The sequence below is a fragment of the Saccopteryx leptura genome, chromosome 3 (assembly GCF_036850995.1).
Source record: "Saccopteryx leptura isolate mSacLep1 chromosome 3, mSacLep1_pri_phased_curated, whole genome shotgun sequence".
Taxonomy (NCBI): domain Eukaryota; kingdom Metazoa; phylum Chordata; class Mammalia; order Chiroptera; family Emballonuridae; genus Saccopteryx; species Saccopteryx leptura.
The window spans coordinates 246,521,021-246,536,883 of NC_089505.1; the positions used below are offsets into that span (position 1 = coordinate 246,521,021).

Sequence of the window (15,863 nt, forward strand, 5' to 3'; positions counted from 1 at the left end):
AGAGAGGGAGTTACAAATAAGGAAAGGGGGAAACTAGGGAGAAACTAGTGTTGGACTGGAATTGGAAGTATTAGTGTGAACTCACACTTTTTACATACATCTACCTATCTATAGACACAGAGAGATAGATACAGCTGTATGTGTATGTATGCTTTTGTGAATATGTTTTTGTTTGTTGTTGTTTTTTTTTTTTTGGTCTGCAAAATAACTTAGAAGCAATGGCTTCCCAAAAGGAGTAAACAAGCAAGCATCCAATCTTGGTTTTTAAATCCTATATTCCAGTAAATGGAGAATTGACTATTTCCAGGCTGGGGCTAAAAAAACTCAGGAAGTGTCTGGCACGAGTAAAAAAGTGCTCAGAGAGTGGTGGGGTCATGTCAAAAGGGCCGAGGAGCCAGCCTGAAGGGCCTCCCACAGGCCAAATCTGTGACAATTTAAGCATTAAAATAAGTAATAATATGAATGCATTACAGTTTATTGAATAAAATAGAAATCCATGAGACCATGCTGATGAATTCAAAATGAATAAATGGGAAGAATGGAAAGCTCTCCCCAACAGTAAGATGCTAACCATTTGGCAATTATCAGAATGGTGGTTAATTAGGCAGGAGTCAGCAATGTATGCTAAGGAACCTGCCTCACAAAATATTTATCCTATCAATTTAAAGGAAAAGTATTTAATTTATGGTGACAGAACCCAGCAGGCACCACCTTAACCAGGTGATCAAGGTAACATTACCAGTGGTGGGACATCATGCCACCATCATGTATGCCCTGATATGATGTGCTGAGAAAAGCCCACCATCTTTTCTGTGGAGTTCTTGCCAAGAGGGCACAATCTGGGTCTGGACATGAGTAAACATTGTCCCTCATGTTGAGGGGCAGCCTACAGAATGAAAGGCTTCTATTCTTTTTTTCCCCTCCCATTGACTTGAGAGAGAGAGAGACAGAAAAGAAGGAGGAGGAGGAGGTGGAAGAGAACAGAAAAGGGGAGGAGGAGGGAGAGTGGCAGGGGGAGGAGGAGAACGAGAGAGAGAGAGAGAGAGAGAGAGAGAGAAGCATCAACTGGTCATTCCACTTAGTTGTTCCATTAGTTGTATGCTCATGGTTGCTTCTGATACATGCTCTGACTTGGAATGAAAGCCATGACCTTATCACGCCTGAAAGACGATTTAACCATTGAGCAACCCAGTCAGGGACTGAAAGGCTTCTATTCTTCGCCACTGTCAAGGTCATTAACACAGGGCAAGACAGAGAAAATGCTCTAGGGAAAGAATAATGCAAATAGGAATGTTTGTAGAGAGAAAGGGTAGAAAGAGGGTAATGGAATTATCAAAGAGATTCTAGGGGACCTCTTCATTACTGCTCTTGCAACTTTTACTTCCTAATGAAGTTTTTAAAACTTTTATGTGTAGCCACGAATTTTTTCTCGTAAATGTTGTAAGGCAGGTGGCAGAGGCCAGGTAGGTCCACATTGGATTGGGGAGACAGTAAAAAAACTGCGGAGCCAGAAAGGTTTGAGCCATTCCGTTTAATAAAGTCTCATAACAGAGGGCAAGCACACAGGCAGGGGGAAACCCTCTCTTAGGCACACAAACAGCAAAATGGTCCCTCACAATGGCGGGCAGGGAATCGCGCGCATCTGCAATCCCCCACCTCTCTGAGCGCAAGCACCCATAGCCTAATATAGGCGGTACAGACCTGGCGCTGCTACGCACCCATTCCCCAATCAGGAAAAGTGCTTACAGCCCGTAACTCTCTGAGCCAGCCTAACACAGCTGCCCCACAAAGGTACACTGCTCACAAAAATTAAGGGATCAGGGAATGTGCAGATGCTCCAGTACTTTCAGCCTTTTGTACAGTTCATTTTCATCAATGAAATAAAAGTTGGTTTTTATCTCATTTGCATAATCGAACTTTCTTTGACTTGTTTGCTTTTCTGATGTTCTTGTTTAATAAAAAAAATCAAATGCTTCTTTTTTTATCGCTTCATATTCATTTTGAGATATCCTCTAATTTTTGTGAGCAGTATATATGTATATATGTGCATTACATACATGTGAATGCATTTATTAGAGCTCAGGTCCCAACCCAAGCAAGTGGATTAAAACAAGCAAGTAAGCAAACAAACAAAACTAAGTAGGCGATTCCAGAGTGCAGCTAAATTTGAGAACCTGTAATCCACTGCATAACATAATCACCGGTGCAGCTTGTTACCGGCTTCCAGAGAGCGGGACCGGTTTGTAGTGAGTGAGCGGAACGGGCGCAGGTGGTCCAGGCCCCGCCCCCACGGCCTCGCGGCCTCGTGTGGCCCCAGGTGCCCCCGATGAAAGGCCCGCGAGGCTCCTGGGCCCGCTGCACCGCCATGGACGCCGTGCCCAGCTCCCTCGCCACCCCGGCGGCCGAAGTGCTGGAGGACGTGCTGCGGGAGCAGTTCGGGCCACTGCCGCAGCTGGCCGCTATTTGCCGGCTCAAGCGCCTGCCCTCCGGCCGCTACTCGTCTACCGAGGACCTCCAGTTGGTGCTGGAGCGGCGGCGCGTGGCCAACGCCAAGGAGCGCGAGCGGGTGAGCGCCCTGTCCCGCGCGGGTCCCCAAGGCCACGTGGCTCGGCCCCACGACCTCGCATCTGGACGGGAATGACTTCCTCCCCACTCCTACCATACAGGCTACCCACCTCCGAATTTCTGGTCAGGCCCCGGGGCACCCACTCGCCGCCCACCCTCAGGCCCGGAGGCGACTTTGGTCTCCTGAGGGCCGGCTGGTGTCTTGCTACTCTCCACCCTGTGGCTCCTGGGATGGGCACCTAACCTACCTGGATTTGCACTTGCGCAATAACACGTCTGGGGAGAGCTGAGGGGCTCCTGACAACTTAGAAAAGGTCCCGCCTTGGCAAGTGCTTTTAAAAGCTTATATAGAGCACGGGAATTGAGCTTAAATCTCACAACCAAGCATGCTGGGTGGGTGCTTGGGGCGCAGGGCTCTCACCACTCCTTTCCCCTGTGCTCTGCATCTCTGCCTCGAAGCACAAATGGGGTGAGCGGGCCTAATGGAAGTTACTCTTTACTTTAAGCAAACAAACAAAAACAACGCCCCAGTGTGCATCCAGATTCCCAGTCGACCCCCTGCCGAGAGAGAAAAGGTGCCCATTTCCCCAGTCGGGCTGGGCTCCGGCTAAATCGCCAACGCGAATGGTCTGTGGGCCTTAGTAGGAGCGGCATCTGCTGGTAGTTTTTAGTATTTCTAACTAGGCTCAGGCCCCAAACTTGTCAGATCTGGTCTCCTCTGGTTCCTTTGCAGTCTTTGAATTGGGTTGCAGCAGAGGAGAATCCCAGAGAGGGGAGGGAAGTGGTGTAAAAGTCAGGGGCTTACATTTAGGCTGGTATTTGAGGAGGAAGTTTTGCTGGGACCTGTTCCTCCACACCTGGCCCCTTGGAAGTGTACCCCCCTTGAATCAACTAGGAGCTTAGTGCAGGAAAGGGTGTGTTAAGAATGGACCAAGGGAGAGTAGACTTAAGGGAAAGTTGGGAAAATTGCCAGAGTGGAGAAGCATGATTTTACCAGGCACTAGACTCTTCATGAAAATAACCCTGTGATCTGATGTGATGGTGTGGCCCTTAAACAAGATTCTGAACCAGTATTTTGCATTTTATGTGGGCCTTCCTACCAGGAAGGAATCACTTTCTGCAGAGAATTGGTCCTGATGTTATCCACTATTTTAAAACTAATGACCTTTATTTTTTATAATGATACAATTCATACACCCAGAAAATATAGAAATGACTAAATAGGGAACAGAAATACCCAGAACACAAATCTAATGACTGTGAACAATCATTCTTATGTATATGCTCCTAGTCTTTTCTCTAGTTATGTGTGTGTATATATAATTTTACAAAATTGTGATCATCTAGTACATATCTTTTTTTTTTTTTTCACTTAACATTATCAAAAGCATTTCCTCATATTCTTAAACGTTCTTTCAAAGAGCAGTTTTTGACTGCATAGACTGACTTAGAAATGGACCATACCTTGTCCAGTCTTCCATTGTGGGGCATGTATGCTTTCTGCAGTTTCTTACCGGTACATAAATCTATGTGCGTGTCTGTTCATTGCTTTAGGATAAAATGCTAGATGTAGAATTATGGTGATATATACAACCTCAACTTTTGATTCAAGTTGTCCAACTGCAATAACTTCTAGAGAAGTTACTTATTTTATCCCATTTTTTATCCTCCATACTGGGTAACAGCAACAAAACAAAACAAATGTTACCAGCTTGGTACAAGAAAAAATGGTATCTAATTTTTGTTATAATTTGTATTTTTTTGATTACTAAAGTTCAGTATTTTCATATGTTTCTTGGTCATTGTATTCTGCTGTGAATAGGCTATGTCCATAGTCCACTTTGATGTGGGGTGGAAGAGGGCTTGCTACATAAGTGAGTATATTGGCTTTAGGGTATAGTGGGAGCCAGGTCTTTCAGGGGTGTCCCCTACAGGGTGATCATCAGAGTTTTGGGCTTTGGAGCTAAAGAATTAGAGCCTGCAGATTAAAAAAAAAAAAGGCATCTCATTTTACCATTCAAGTATCACCATCATGCAGACTTTCCTATGGACTCTTAACACTCTAAATCAACAACTCAGCCGGGCAAGAAGTTGAAAAGTAATAACAAAAAAGCTACAGGTGGATATTTTTCACTGTGCATAAAAACAAGCCAAGGCTCGGTGATATGAAGTATCCTACATACTCTTGTAAAGCTAAATGGTAGCACCAGGCTTTAAATCTCCCTGTATTGACTCAGAGCTTTTGGCCACGCCCCCTAGTGCCTATATGACAGTGCAGTGGGTATGTTCTCAGAGGAAGAGGAGGAGATCAAGTGAACACAGACATCCCTTCCAGCCTGTTCACTCACAGTGTTGAGTTTATGTCATTCCCTCTCCTCTTTGCCAGGGACTACTGCCAAGGAGCTGTGACTCTGGCATGGGCCTACTTAGCTTCCCTACTGGACAAGCTGTGGAAATGAGTCTTCAAAACCTTCTGTGGTTTTGGGGGATGTCTGTACAAATTAGCTCCCCTGTGCCTCACTGTGCCTTTTTGTTTTCCAGATAAAAAATCTCAACCGAGGTTTTGCCAAACTGAAGGCACTGGTGCCATTTCTTCCTCAAAGCAGGAAGCCTAGCAAAGTTGATATCCTTAAAGGTGCAACTGAATACATACAAGTTCTCAGTGATGTTTTGGAAGGAGCCAAAGACTCTGAGGTAAAGGTTTATGAAGTTAGAACAAGGATATCCATCATTTACTTGAGCCCTTTGTATATGCCAGGCAATTTATATGTTCTAGTTAGTTTATAACAATCTTCTGAGTTATTTGTGGTCTTTATTTTACCGATGAAGAAAACAAAGTATAGTTAAAGGCCACACAGTTAAGAAATGTCAGGAGTAGGGATGGAGTCCGGTGTATGTGAGATTTGCAGCCAAGTTCCTGACCATCTGTGTACTTACCTCCTGTTACTGTCCAGGGCCCTGAGCTGAGTCTTTAATAGGACCTTGACAGCTGGGTCATGATAAGCGGTTCTGTAATCTACAGTATGGTAGTGGCTTCTCTTCAGCAGGAAAAACATCAGACAGGACACAGGAAGAGGCATTTCTGTCCATAAAGGCCCTACCTGAGGGACAACCCTGCTGGAGAACACAGCAATAGCACGGTGATACCCATCTTGTGGGATGTTCTGATCATTCAGTGGAATGACATAAATGAACCTTCTCTGCAAACTGAAGCAACATAGTATCACCACTGTTATCAGGGTACCTAGCTCAGGAGTGTCCCTTACAGCTGGAGGCACAGGCTGGTTTTATGGGCTGGTCCCATGGAGAGGCATAGTCATCAGAGTAGGTAAATATGAAGAGTGGAAAGGCCTTAGAAGTGAGCCCTAGGTAACATCAGTGATAGGAGGAAGGAGGAGCTATCCGAGAGAATGTGGCAGAAAAGTAGTGGAGAAGCCAGATAGGTCCTAAAGTCAGGGAAGGAGGGAATCTTGAAAATCTGGGGTAGGAGGTAGTGGGAGAAGCTACGGAGAGGCCGGGAAAGGCAGCCCCGCCCAGCATTAGAAATGTGGAAGAGGAGTGGGCTGAACGCCGGCTGGTAGGGGGTTGAGGGTGTGTTATTGCTAAAAATCTGGAGTCTAAGCAGAGGGAAGTGGCAAACTTCCAAGTCCATTCAACCTGGAAGTCTGAGACTGGAAAGAAAGATTTAAAAAATAGGAAGAAGGAAAGCTGTTAGAGCCAGTAAAGGTCTTTTTCAAGTAGCAGTGGGACCATGGTTAGGGACAGAAGAGGACATATACTAGAAGAGAAACACTCATTCTAGAAACTTAGGGCAGAAATAGCCAGGTGAATAATTATACTTTAGGGGTTTTTTTTTCCTTGTCTACTAGTCCTACTTAGGTGACTACTGAAGGGTCCATTCTGCAGTGGTGGGAATGGATTGTCCTATTAGACAAATTGGATGGTTGGGTTGTAACATGGTCATAGTGTTTGCAAATGTGCAGGTGGCTGCCTTAGTTTTTTCTTCCATGTTTATTGTGTAACGGAAGTGTTTTGTTTTGTAGTCATTAACATACAAGATCTGTTCCATAATATTTTTAATGCAGTTGCCCATTGCACAACATTTTAAGGTTATAGAAGAACAAAATAGTCTACTGAGCAATGATTTTTATCTCCATAGTAACTTCAGTGTTGCCCTTATCATTTAAGTGAAACTTGATCCATTAAAACTTTGAAATATATTGATTTAAATCTTCAAAACCTGACTGTCATACTGTTTGACAACTAAATATGATTTCTAGAAACAAGACCCAGCTCATCAGAACTATATCAACAATACTTCTGAACCACATATATCCTTGGCTAAAGAGCTATTGAGAAACAACACCCAGCATGCTAGCTGTGTGGGCTTGAAGAATGAGGAGGAAGGGCCCTGGGCAGATGGTGGCCGCGGTGAGTCGGCATACGCTTATTGCCAGTGCGTGATGGCTACAATTGGAGTTATCTCCCCAACCAGGAGTCTGGTAAAGTGTTTCTTCTTAAATTGCAATATACATGTCAAAACACTCAAAATGTTTCCCTTGACGTGTGTGGTGTTTTCCACACTGAACTGTGATTGGAACAGGATCATTTTGTAAAAGCTCCTAGGCGGGACGTGGAGCTTGTTCGTTTGAAAGCTCTATTATTATGTCCCCAAATTAACTGGTAAGCAGCTCAAGGGGAAAGCAGCTCCTCCAGAATCAGTTAATGGAGGCCTAAGCTTATTTTTATGACCCTAATTAGTATACCAAAAGGTTTTCTAGATCCTGAGGTCTCTAGAAAAAGAAAGAAATACTAGATTGCCATACATAAAGCTGCATGGTGATAGCATAAACAAACGTGTACACACATATATCACTTGTGTGTGCATGCACACACACTTAAAATAATTGGCCCTGTTAGAAGGCAGCCTTTTATATATACCAGGTCTACCGGAAAGTTCTGTCTGTTTCTATCACAAGTTTCGACACGTAAGCACGTTTATTTGGTGCATGTGTGCCTCTCTATTTTTATCATTTAATGTATACATACTGATGTAGCAAATTAACTAAAAGTTGATTCATGTTAGTCTTATGTGTGAAGCGATAGTGTACCCATGGCTACTGATAAAGTTTATTTACGCCACTGTAATTTTTATGAATTTCAACAAGGAAGAAATGCTACAGAAGCATGTAGAAATTTATTGAAAGTGTTTGGTGAAGATACAGTTTCTGATAGGACATGCAGAAGATGGTTTGAAAAATTCGAAACAGGTGTTTTTGACCTTTCTGATAAGCCACGTTCTGGGCGACCATCTTTGATCGATGATGATGTTGTTAAGACCATGTTGGAGCAAGATCCTTTTCTGACAACATCGGAGATCGTAGAAAGACTTAATTCAGCTCAGCAAACCATTTCGGATCATATTCGGAAGATTGGATTGGTGTGGAAATATTCAAGATGGGTGCCACATGAATTAAGTCAGAAGAATTTGGATGATCAAGTCGTCATATGCACATCTCTGCTTGCTCGGAACAAAATCAAGCCCTTCTTGAACCGGATAACGGGATGAAAAGTGGATTACCTACGAAAACAGCATAAGGAAAAGGGCATATTGTGAACCTGGAAAACCTAGCCCTTCCACCTCTAAACCAAATTTGATTCTGAATAAGAGAATGTTGTGTATATGGTGGGACATTTGAGGACCAATACGTTATGAGCTTTTAAAACTGAATGAAAAGCTCAATTCAGAGAAGTATTGTCAGCAACTGGATAATTTAAAGACAGCAGTCCAAGAAAAGAGGCTGGCGATGTTCAATAGGAAGAACACCATACTGCATTATGATAATGCCAGGCCACATGCTACTTTGGGGTCTCGTCAAAAAATTGCAGAACTAGGCTGGGAAATTCTGTCCCATCCACCATATTCCCTGGACTTAGCACCTTCCGACTATCACTTGTTTTTGTCCTTACAAAAAATTTTTTTGATTAATTTTAATGGGGTGACATTGATAAATCAGGGTACATATGTTCAGAGAAAACATCTCTAGGTTATTTTGACATTTGATTATGCTGCATTCCCATCACCTAAAGTCCAATTGTCTTCTGTCACCTTCTAACTGGTTTTCTTTGTGCCCCTCCTCTCCCCCAACCCTATCCCTCTCCTTCCCCCCACCCTGCAACCCCCACACTCTTGTCCATGTCTCTGAGTCTCATTTTTATGTCCCACCTATGTATGGAACATAAAAGTTCTTAGTTTTTTCTGATTTACTTATTTCACTCAGTATAATGTTATCAAGGTCCATCCATGTTGTTGTAAATGATCCGATGTCACCATTTCTTATGGCTGAGTAGTATTTCATAGTATATATGTACCAAAGCTTTTTAATCCACTCGTCCACTGACGGACACTTGGGCTGTTTCCAGATCTTCACATTGTGGACAATGCTGCCATAAACATAGGGATGCATTTCTTCTTTTCAAACAGTGCTATGGTATTCTTGGGATATATTCCTAACAGTGGTATAGCTGAGTCAAAAGACAGTTCGATTTTTAATTTCTTGAGGAATCTTCATACTGTTTTCCACAGTGGCTGTACCAATCTGCATTCCCACCAGCAGTGCAGGACGGTTCCCTTTTCTCCACATCCTCGCCAGCACTTAGTGTGTGTTGTTTTATGATGAATGCCATTCTGACTGGTGTGAGGTGATATCTCATTGTGATTTTAATTTGCATTTCTCTAATGATAAGTGATATTGAGCATTTTTTCATATGCCTATTGGCCATCTGTATGTCCTCTTTGGAGAAGTATTTATTCACTTCTTTTGCCCATTTTTGGATTGGATTGTTTGTCTTCCTGGTATTAAGTTTTATAAGTTCTTTATAAATTTTGGTTATTAACCCCTTATCAGACGTATTGTCAAATATATTCTCCCATTGTGTAGTTTGTCTTTTTATTCTGTTCTTATTGTCGTGAGCTGTGCAGAAGCTTTTTAGTTTGATAAAGTCCCATTTGTTTATCCTGTCTTTTATTTCACTTGGCTGTGGAGACAAAACAGCAAATATATTGCTGCGAGAGATGTCAGAGAGCTTACTGCCTATGTTTTTTCTAAGATGCTTATGATTTCATGGCTTACATTTAAGTCTTTTATACATTTTGAGTTTATTTTTGTGAATGGTGTAAGTTGGTGGTCTAGTTTCATTTTTTTGCAGGTAGCTGTCCAATTTTCCCACCACCATTTGTTGAAGAGGCTGTCTTTACTCCAATGTATGCTCTTACCTCCTTTGTCAAATATCAGTTGTCCATAAAAGTGTGGGTTTATTTCTGGGTTCTCTGTTCTGTTCCATTGATCTATATGCCTGTTCTTATGCCAGTACCAGGCTGTTTTGAGTACAATGGACTTGTAGTATAACTTGATATCAGGAAGTGTGATACCTCCCACTTTATTCTTCCTTTTCAAGATTGCTAAGGCTATTCGTGTTCTCTTTTGGTTCCATATAAATGTTTGGAATATGTGTTCTATATCTTTGAAGTAAGTCATTGGTATTTTAATTGGTATTGCATTGAATTTATAAATTGCTCAGGGTAATATAGACATTTTAATGATGTTTATTCTTCTTAACCATGAGCACAATATATGCTTCCACTTGTTTGTATCTTCCCTGATTTCTTTTATCAATGTTTTATAATTTTCTGAGTACAAGTCTTTAATCTCCCTGGTTAAATTTATTCCTAGGTACTTTATTTTTTTGGTTGCAGTGGTGAAGGGGATTGCTTCCTTAATTTCTCTTTCTGACAGTTCATTGTTAGTGTATAAAAATGCCTCTGATTTCTGAGTATTAATTTTATATCCTGCCACCTTGCTGAATTCATTTATCAGGTCTAGTAGTTTTTTGACTGCAACTTTAGGGTTTTCTATATACGATATCATATCATATGCAAATAATGATAGTTTTACTTCTTCTTTTCCAATTTGGATGCCTTTTATTTCTTTTTCTTGTCTGATTGCTGTGGCTAGGACTTCCAGAACTATGTTGAATAAGAGTGGTGATAGGGGGCACCCCTGCCTTGTTCCTGATCTTAAGGGAATTGCTTTTAATTTTTGCCCATTGAGTATGATGTTGGCTGTGGGTTTGTCATAGATGGCCTTTATCATGTTGAGGTATGTTCCCTGTATTCACACTTTGCTGAGAGATTTGATCATGAATGGGTGCTGGATTTTATCAAATGCTTTTTCTGCATCTATTGATATTATCATGTGGTTTTTCTCCTTCCTTTTGTTTATGTGATGAATCACATTGATTGATTTGTGAATATTGTTCTAGCCTTGCCTCCCAAGAATAAATCCCACTTGATCATGGTGTATGATTTTTTTCATGTATTGCTGGATCCGGTTTGCTAATATTTTGTTGAGGATTTTAGCATCTAAATTCATCAGGGATATTGGCCTATAATTTTCTTTCTTTGTGTTGTCATTGCCTGGTTTTGGAATCAGAATTATGTTTGCCTCATAAAAGGAGGTTGGAAGTCTTCCTTCCTCTTGAATTTTTTGAAATAGCTTGAGAAGGATAGGAGTTAGTTCTTCTTTGAATATTTGGTAGAATTCACTTGTGAAGCCATCAGGCCCAGGACTTTTCTTTTTTGGGAGTTTTTTGATAACTGTTTCAATCTCATTTGTTGTAATTGGTCTGTTTAGGTTTTCTGATTCTCCCAGATTAATTTTTGGAAGATTATATGTTTCAAGGAATTTTTCCATTTCATCTAGATTGTCTAGTTTTTTGGCGTACAGTTCTTCCTAGTATTTTCTTACAATATTTTGTATTTCTGTTGTGTCAGTTGTTATTTCTCCACTCTCGTTTCTAATTTTATTTATTTGAGTCCTCTCTCTTTTTTTCGTCGTGAGTCTGGTGACAGGTTCATCGATCTTGTTTACCTTTTCAAAGAACCAGCTCTGCATTTCATTGATCCTCTGTATTATTTCTTTAGCCTCTATGTCATTTATTTCTGCTCTGATCTTTATTATTTCCTTCCTTCTACTAGCTCTGGGCTTTACTTGCTGTTCTTTTTCTAGTTCTTTTAGATGCAGAGTCAAGTTGTTTATTTGAGCTTTTTTAGCTTTTTGAGGTATGCCTGTAATGCTATGGACTTCCCTCTCAGGACTACTTTTGCTGTGTCCCATAAATTTTGAGTTGGTGTATGCTCATTATCGTTTGTTTCTAGGAATTTTTAAATTTCTTCTTTCATCTCATTGTTTACCCATTCGTTATTTAATAACATGCTATTTAGTTTCCAAGTGTTTGAGTATTTTTCAGTTTTTCTGTTGTGGTTGATTTCTAGTTTCATGCCATTGTGATCAGAGAAAGTGCTCGATATGATTTCAATCTTCTTAAATTTGTTAAGACCGCTTTTGTGCCCTAACATATGGTCTATTCTAGAGAATGTACCATGAGCACTTGAAAAGAATGTCTATTCTGCTGCCTTAGGGTGAAAGGTTCTGAAGATATATATTAAATCAAGTTGATCTAGTATGTCCTTTAAGTCTGCTGTTTCTTTGTTAAGTTTCTTTCTTGAGGATCTATCTAGCGATGTTAGTGGGGTATTGAAATGCCCTACTATTATAGTATTGCTGTTGATCTTGCCCTTTAAATCCATCAAAGTCTGTTTTATATATTTAGGTGCTCCTATATTAGGTGCGTAGATATTTATAATGGTTATATCTTCCTGTTGGATTGCTCCCTTTATCATTATGTAGTGACCTTCTTTATCTCTAACTATAGTCTTTGTTTTAAAGTCCATTTTGTCTGATATAAGTATTGCTACCCCAGCTTTTTCATTTCCATTTGCGTGAAATATTTTTTTCCATCCCTTTATCTTCAGTCTATGTACATCTTTTGTTTTAAGGTGTGTCTCTTGTAGACAGCATATGTATGGGTCCTGTTTTCTTATCCATGCAGCTACCCTATGTCTTTTGATCAGATCATTTAATCCATTTACATTTAAGGTTATTATTGATATGTAATTGTTTATTGCCATTTTATTCTTTAAAACTGTATTCCTCTTTTGCTATATTCTTTTTCTCCTTTGATGTGTTTACAACAGGCCCCTTAGCATTTCTTGCAGCCTTGGTTTGGTTATAGTGAATTCCTTGAGTTTTTTTTTTTGTCTGGAAAGCTTTTTATTTCTCCTTCAATTTTAAACGATAGCCTTGCTGGATAAAGTAGTCTTGGTTGTAGGCTCTTGTTCTGCATTACTTTGAATATTTCTTGCCATTCCCTTCTGGCCTCAAGTTTTTCTGTTGAGAAGTCGGAAGTCATCCTTATGGGGGCTCCTTTGTAGAAGATAGTCCTTTTTTCTCTAGCAGCTTTTAATATTTTCTCTTTATCACTTAGCTTTGGTATTTTAATTATGATGTGTCTTGGTGTTGATTTCTTTGGGTTTCTCTTTAATGGAGTTTTCTGTGCTTCCTGAACATGTAAGATGTTTTCCTGCCTTAATTAAGGGAAGTTTTCAGCTATGATATGCTTGAACAAAGTCTCTATCCCTTGTTCTTTTTCTTCTTCTTCAGGAACCCATATGATGCCAATGTTATTTCTCTTCATGTTGTCACAGAGCTCTCTTAGAGTTTCCTCAGACTTTTTGAGTCTCTTTTCTTTTTTCTGCTCTGCTTCCATGCCTTTATTTATCTTGTCCTCTAACTTGCTGATTCGATTCTCAGCTTCATCCATCCTGCTTTTAATTCCTTCCATTGTGTTCTTCATTTATGATATTGTATTTGTCATTTCTGACTGATTCTTTTTTATTATTTCAATGTCCTTTTTTATATTTGCTATATCTTTATTTAGGTGTTCATATGACTATCTATTGTTGTTCTAATATGTTTGAGCATCCTAACAATCATTATTTTAAACTCTGCATCTGGTAATTTGGTTGTATCTGATTCATTCAGGTCCTTTTCTGGGGATTTCTCTTGATTCCTTTGTGTTGCACATCTCTGCCTTCTCATTTTCTCTGTGTAAAGGAAGATTTTGGCCACTGGAGTCCACTGGGTGTGGCCTTTGTTTCCTAGGTATGGTCTGTCTTTAGGCCTGCCACCCCCTCTTCTGTTGCTGCCTAGGGCATTTGGGTTTCGGCGTTGCCGGTGCCTGCCCACTGGGGCTGTTGCTGTGGTTTCTGCCTCTCCTTCACGGGAATGGCTGTAATCACGTGCTTGGGTGTACAAGCCTTGGTGGCCTTGGCCTTTGCCCCGCCCCTTTGGGTGGCGTTATGCTCGGCCCTGAGGGCAGGGGTGAGCACCTTTGCTCAGCTGCTGGTCTCCAACTGTTTCTGGGCTTTTGCCCCACCCTTGCAGGAGGAGCCTGCCTGTGGGATGGCTGCAAGCCTTGGCTCCACAGGCCAGGTGGGACTGCGTGCCCATGGTCAGTAGCAGGACTCCGCCTGTTCTGGGTTTTTGGCTCCACCCCCGTGGGAGGGGCTGGCTCCCAAGTCAGGCTATAAGCCTTGATTCCGCGGGTGGCCCAAGGCTGTGCTCCTGAGCCCTTGCTCAAGGGCTGGTCTCCACCACTTCCAGGGTTCCCACCCTCCCCCCCCACAGGCTGTATTGCAGGCTGCCCACAGTTGGGCTTGACCACTTTTGCACGCCCCCTCCTCCCCTACCAGGCAAGACTGAGCTCACACCTGGGCTCAGTGGTGGCCACCCGGCTTCCACCCTTGCCGACAGAACCGTGCTTCTGCGTCCCTCCGCCGCTCACTCTCTGGCGAGGCCTCAGAGATGGGGATGGGGGCGCTGCAGCTCAGACCCTAACACTCACTACTGTAGTCCCGAAAGCTCCCTCCTTCTAAGCTCTGAGTGCCGCAGGAGAGCTTGTTTGGCTGGTGTCCTGCTTCCCTTTGCTGGTATTGCTATTTCCAGGGGAAATATTCACTTCAGATTTGGGGAGTGACTCGTCCCAGGGGTTAGGGTGGCTGTCTCCCAAAATGTTTCTCCCTGTGCCTCCTAGTTTACACTTTCTTCCTGCTACTTCAGTCCTCTCCTCTCTCCCCATTCCCTGGAGCCCCGGGTGAGTGGTTGTGAGAGAGGTGTTCTGCGCAGTCCCTTTAAGAAGAATCCTGGTTCTGAGAAATCGGTCTCTTTCTCACAAACAGTATCCTGACTTGTTTCTAGCTAAATACTGTCCATACGCCTCTTCTAGGCTCTGGGGCTGCAGGCTGGGGCTTTGTTCCTGGGATTCAGGACCCTCCCCTCTCTGCTAAACTCACTTCCTGCCACGCGAGTCTCTCCTGGCTGCTGTTCACTCCGGGGAGCTGGGCAGCCCTCTTCGCGTTTCTGCTTTTCCTACCAGTCTCGGTGTAGCTTCTTCGGTGTTCCTTGGTTGAAAAGTCCTCTTAGTTTAGTCCAAAGTTGGTTTTTCCAGATGATAGTTCTTAAAATTAGTTTGTAATTCACTTTGGTTCTGGGAGGTGGGTGTTGGTACGTCCGCCTACTCCAGTGACATCTTGTCTTCCCCTTACAAAATTTTTTGAAGGGCAAAAAATTCAAAAATGAAGAAGATATCAAACAAGCACTGGTTAAATTTTTCACATCAAAAGATAAAACATTTTTCAAAAATGGGATATAGAAATTGCCCTCATGCTTGCAAGAAATCATTTATAATAATGGCAATTATATTATTTAATAAAGTTTATTGATGGTAAGAAAAATTTGTATTTTGTTTTATTCCAAAAACAGACAGAACTTTCCGGTAGACCGTATAGTAACAAAGGAGTTTATTGTAACAGTTCTTATTTCTCTGCCAAGCCAATGAAGCCACTCAAAGTAGCAGCCTGCTCCCCCAAGTCTAGAAAGTGGACTTTTGGCCCTTGCTGTATCTCAGTGTTACACAAACGAGACTCCTTTCTCCACCCTACAACATGATTGCTATTGAAATAAACACTTGTCAGAATCTGGAACTCAAGGAGCTGTAATAAGCAAGTTGCTTAGTCTAATGTAAGGGACAGTGGGGGCTGTGGAGTCACAAATGATGGTTGGTGGGGGGACAGTTTCGAATAGCAGCTGAGTGCAGGTTTTGGAGATAGAATGCTGAGGTTCAAACCCAGGTTCTACCACTGGCTAGCTGTGTGACCTTGGGTGAGCTACTTAATCTGAATCTCTCCAGTGCTTAGCTTCCTTGTCTGCAGAATGGGAATGGTAATTTTACTTACCCTGTACATAAGATAACTGTGAGGTGCGGATGACATCCTGTCAGTGAAGCATCTAGTACAGTATTGTCATGTCAGTGTTCAATCGGACATACATTATTAAGTC

At 42.0% G+C, this 15,863-nt stretch overlaps 1 protein-coding gene across 1 annotated transcript; it reads left to right on the forward strand.

Annotated features, from left to right (window-relative positions):
• The first annotated feature begins 2,365 nt into the window (after window positions 1-2,365).
• FIGLA (folliculogenesis specific bHLH transcription factor) lies at window positions 2,366-7,181 on the forward strand. The gene is made up of 3 exons (XM_066372712.1): window positions 2,366-2,566; window positions 5,107-5,259; window positions 6,846-7,181. Exons 1-3 carry the CDS (start codon window positions 2,366-2,368, stop codon window positions 7,179-7,181), a joined length of 690 nt encoding a protein of 229 aa, XP_066228809.1.
• The last annotated feature ends 8,682 nt before the right edge of the window (window positions 7,182-15,863 follow it).

Coding starts and splice junctions, on each gene's coding strand:
- FIGLA (XM_066372712.1), top strand. CDS start 2,366: ATGGACGCCGTGCCCAGCTCCCTCGCCACCCCGGCGGCCGAAGTGCTG. Junction 2,567..5,106: donor ACGCCAAGGAGCGCGAGCGG/GTGAGCGCCCTG, acceptor TTTGTTTTCCAG/ATAAAAAATCTCAACCGAGG. Junction 5,260..6,845: donor AAGGAGCCAAAGACTCTGAG/GTAAAGGTTTAT, acceptor TATGATTTCTAG/AAACAAGACCCAGCTCATCA.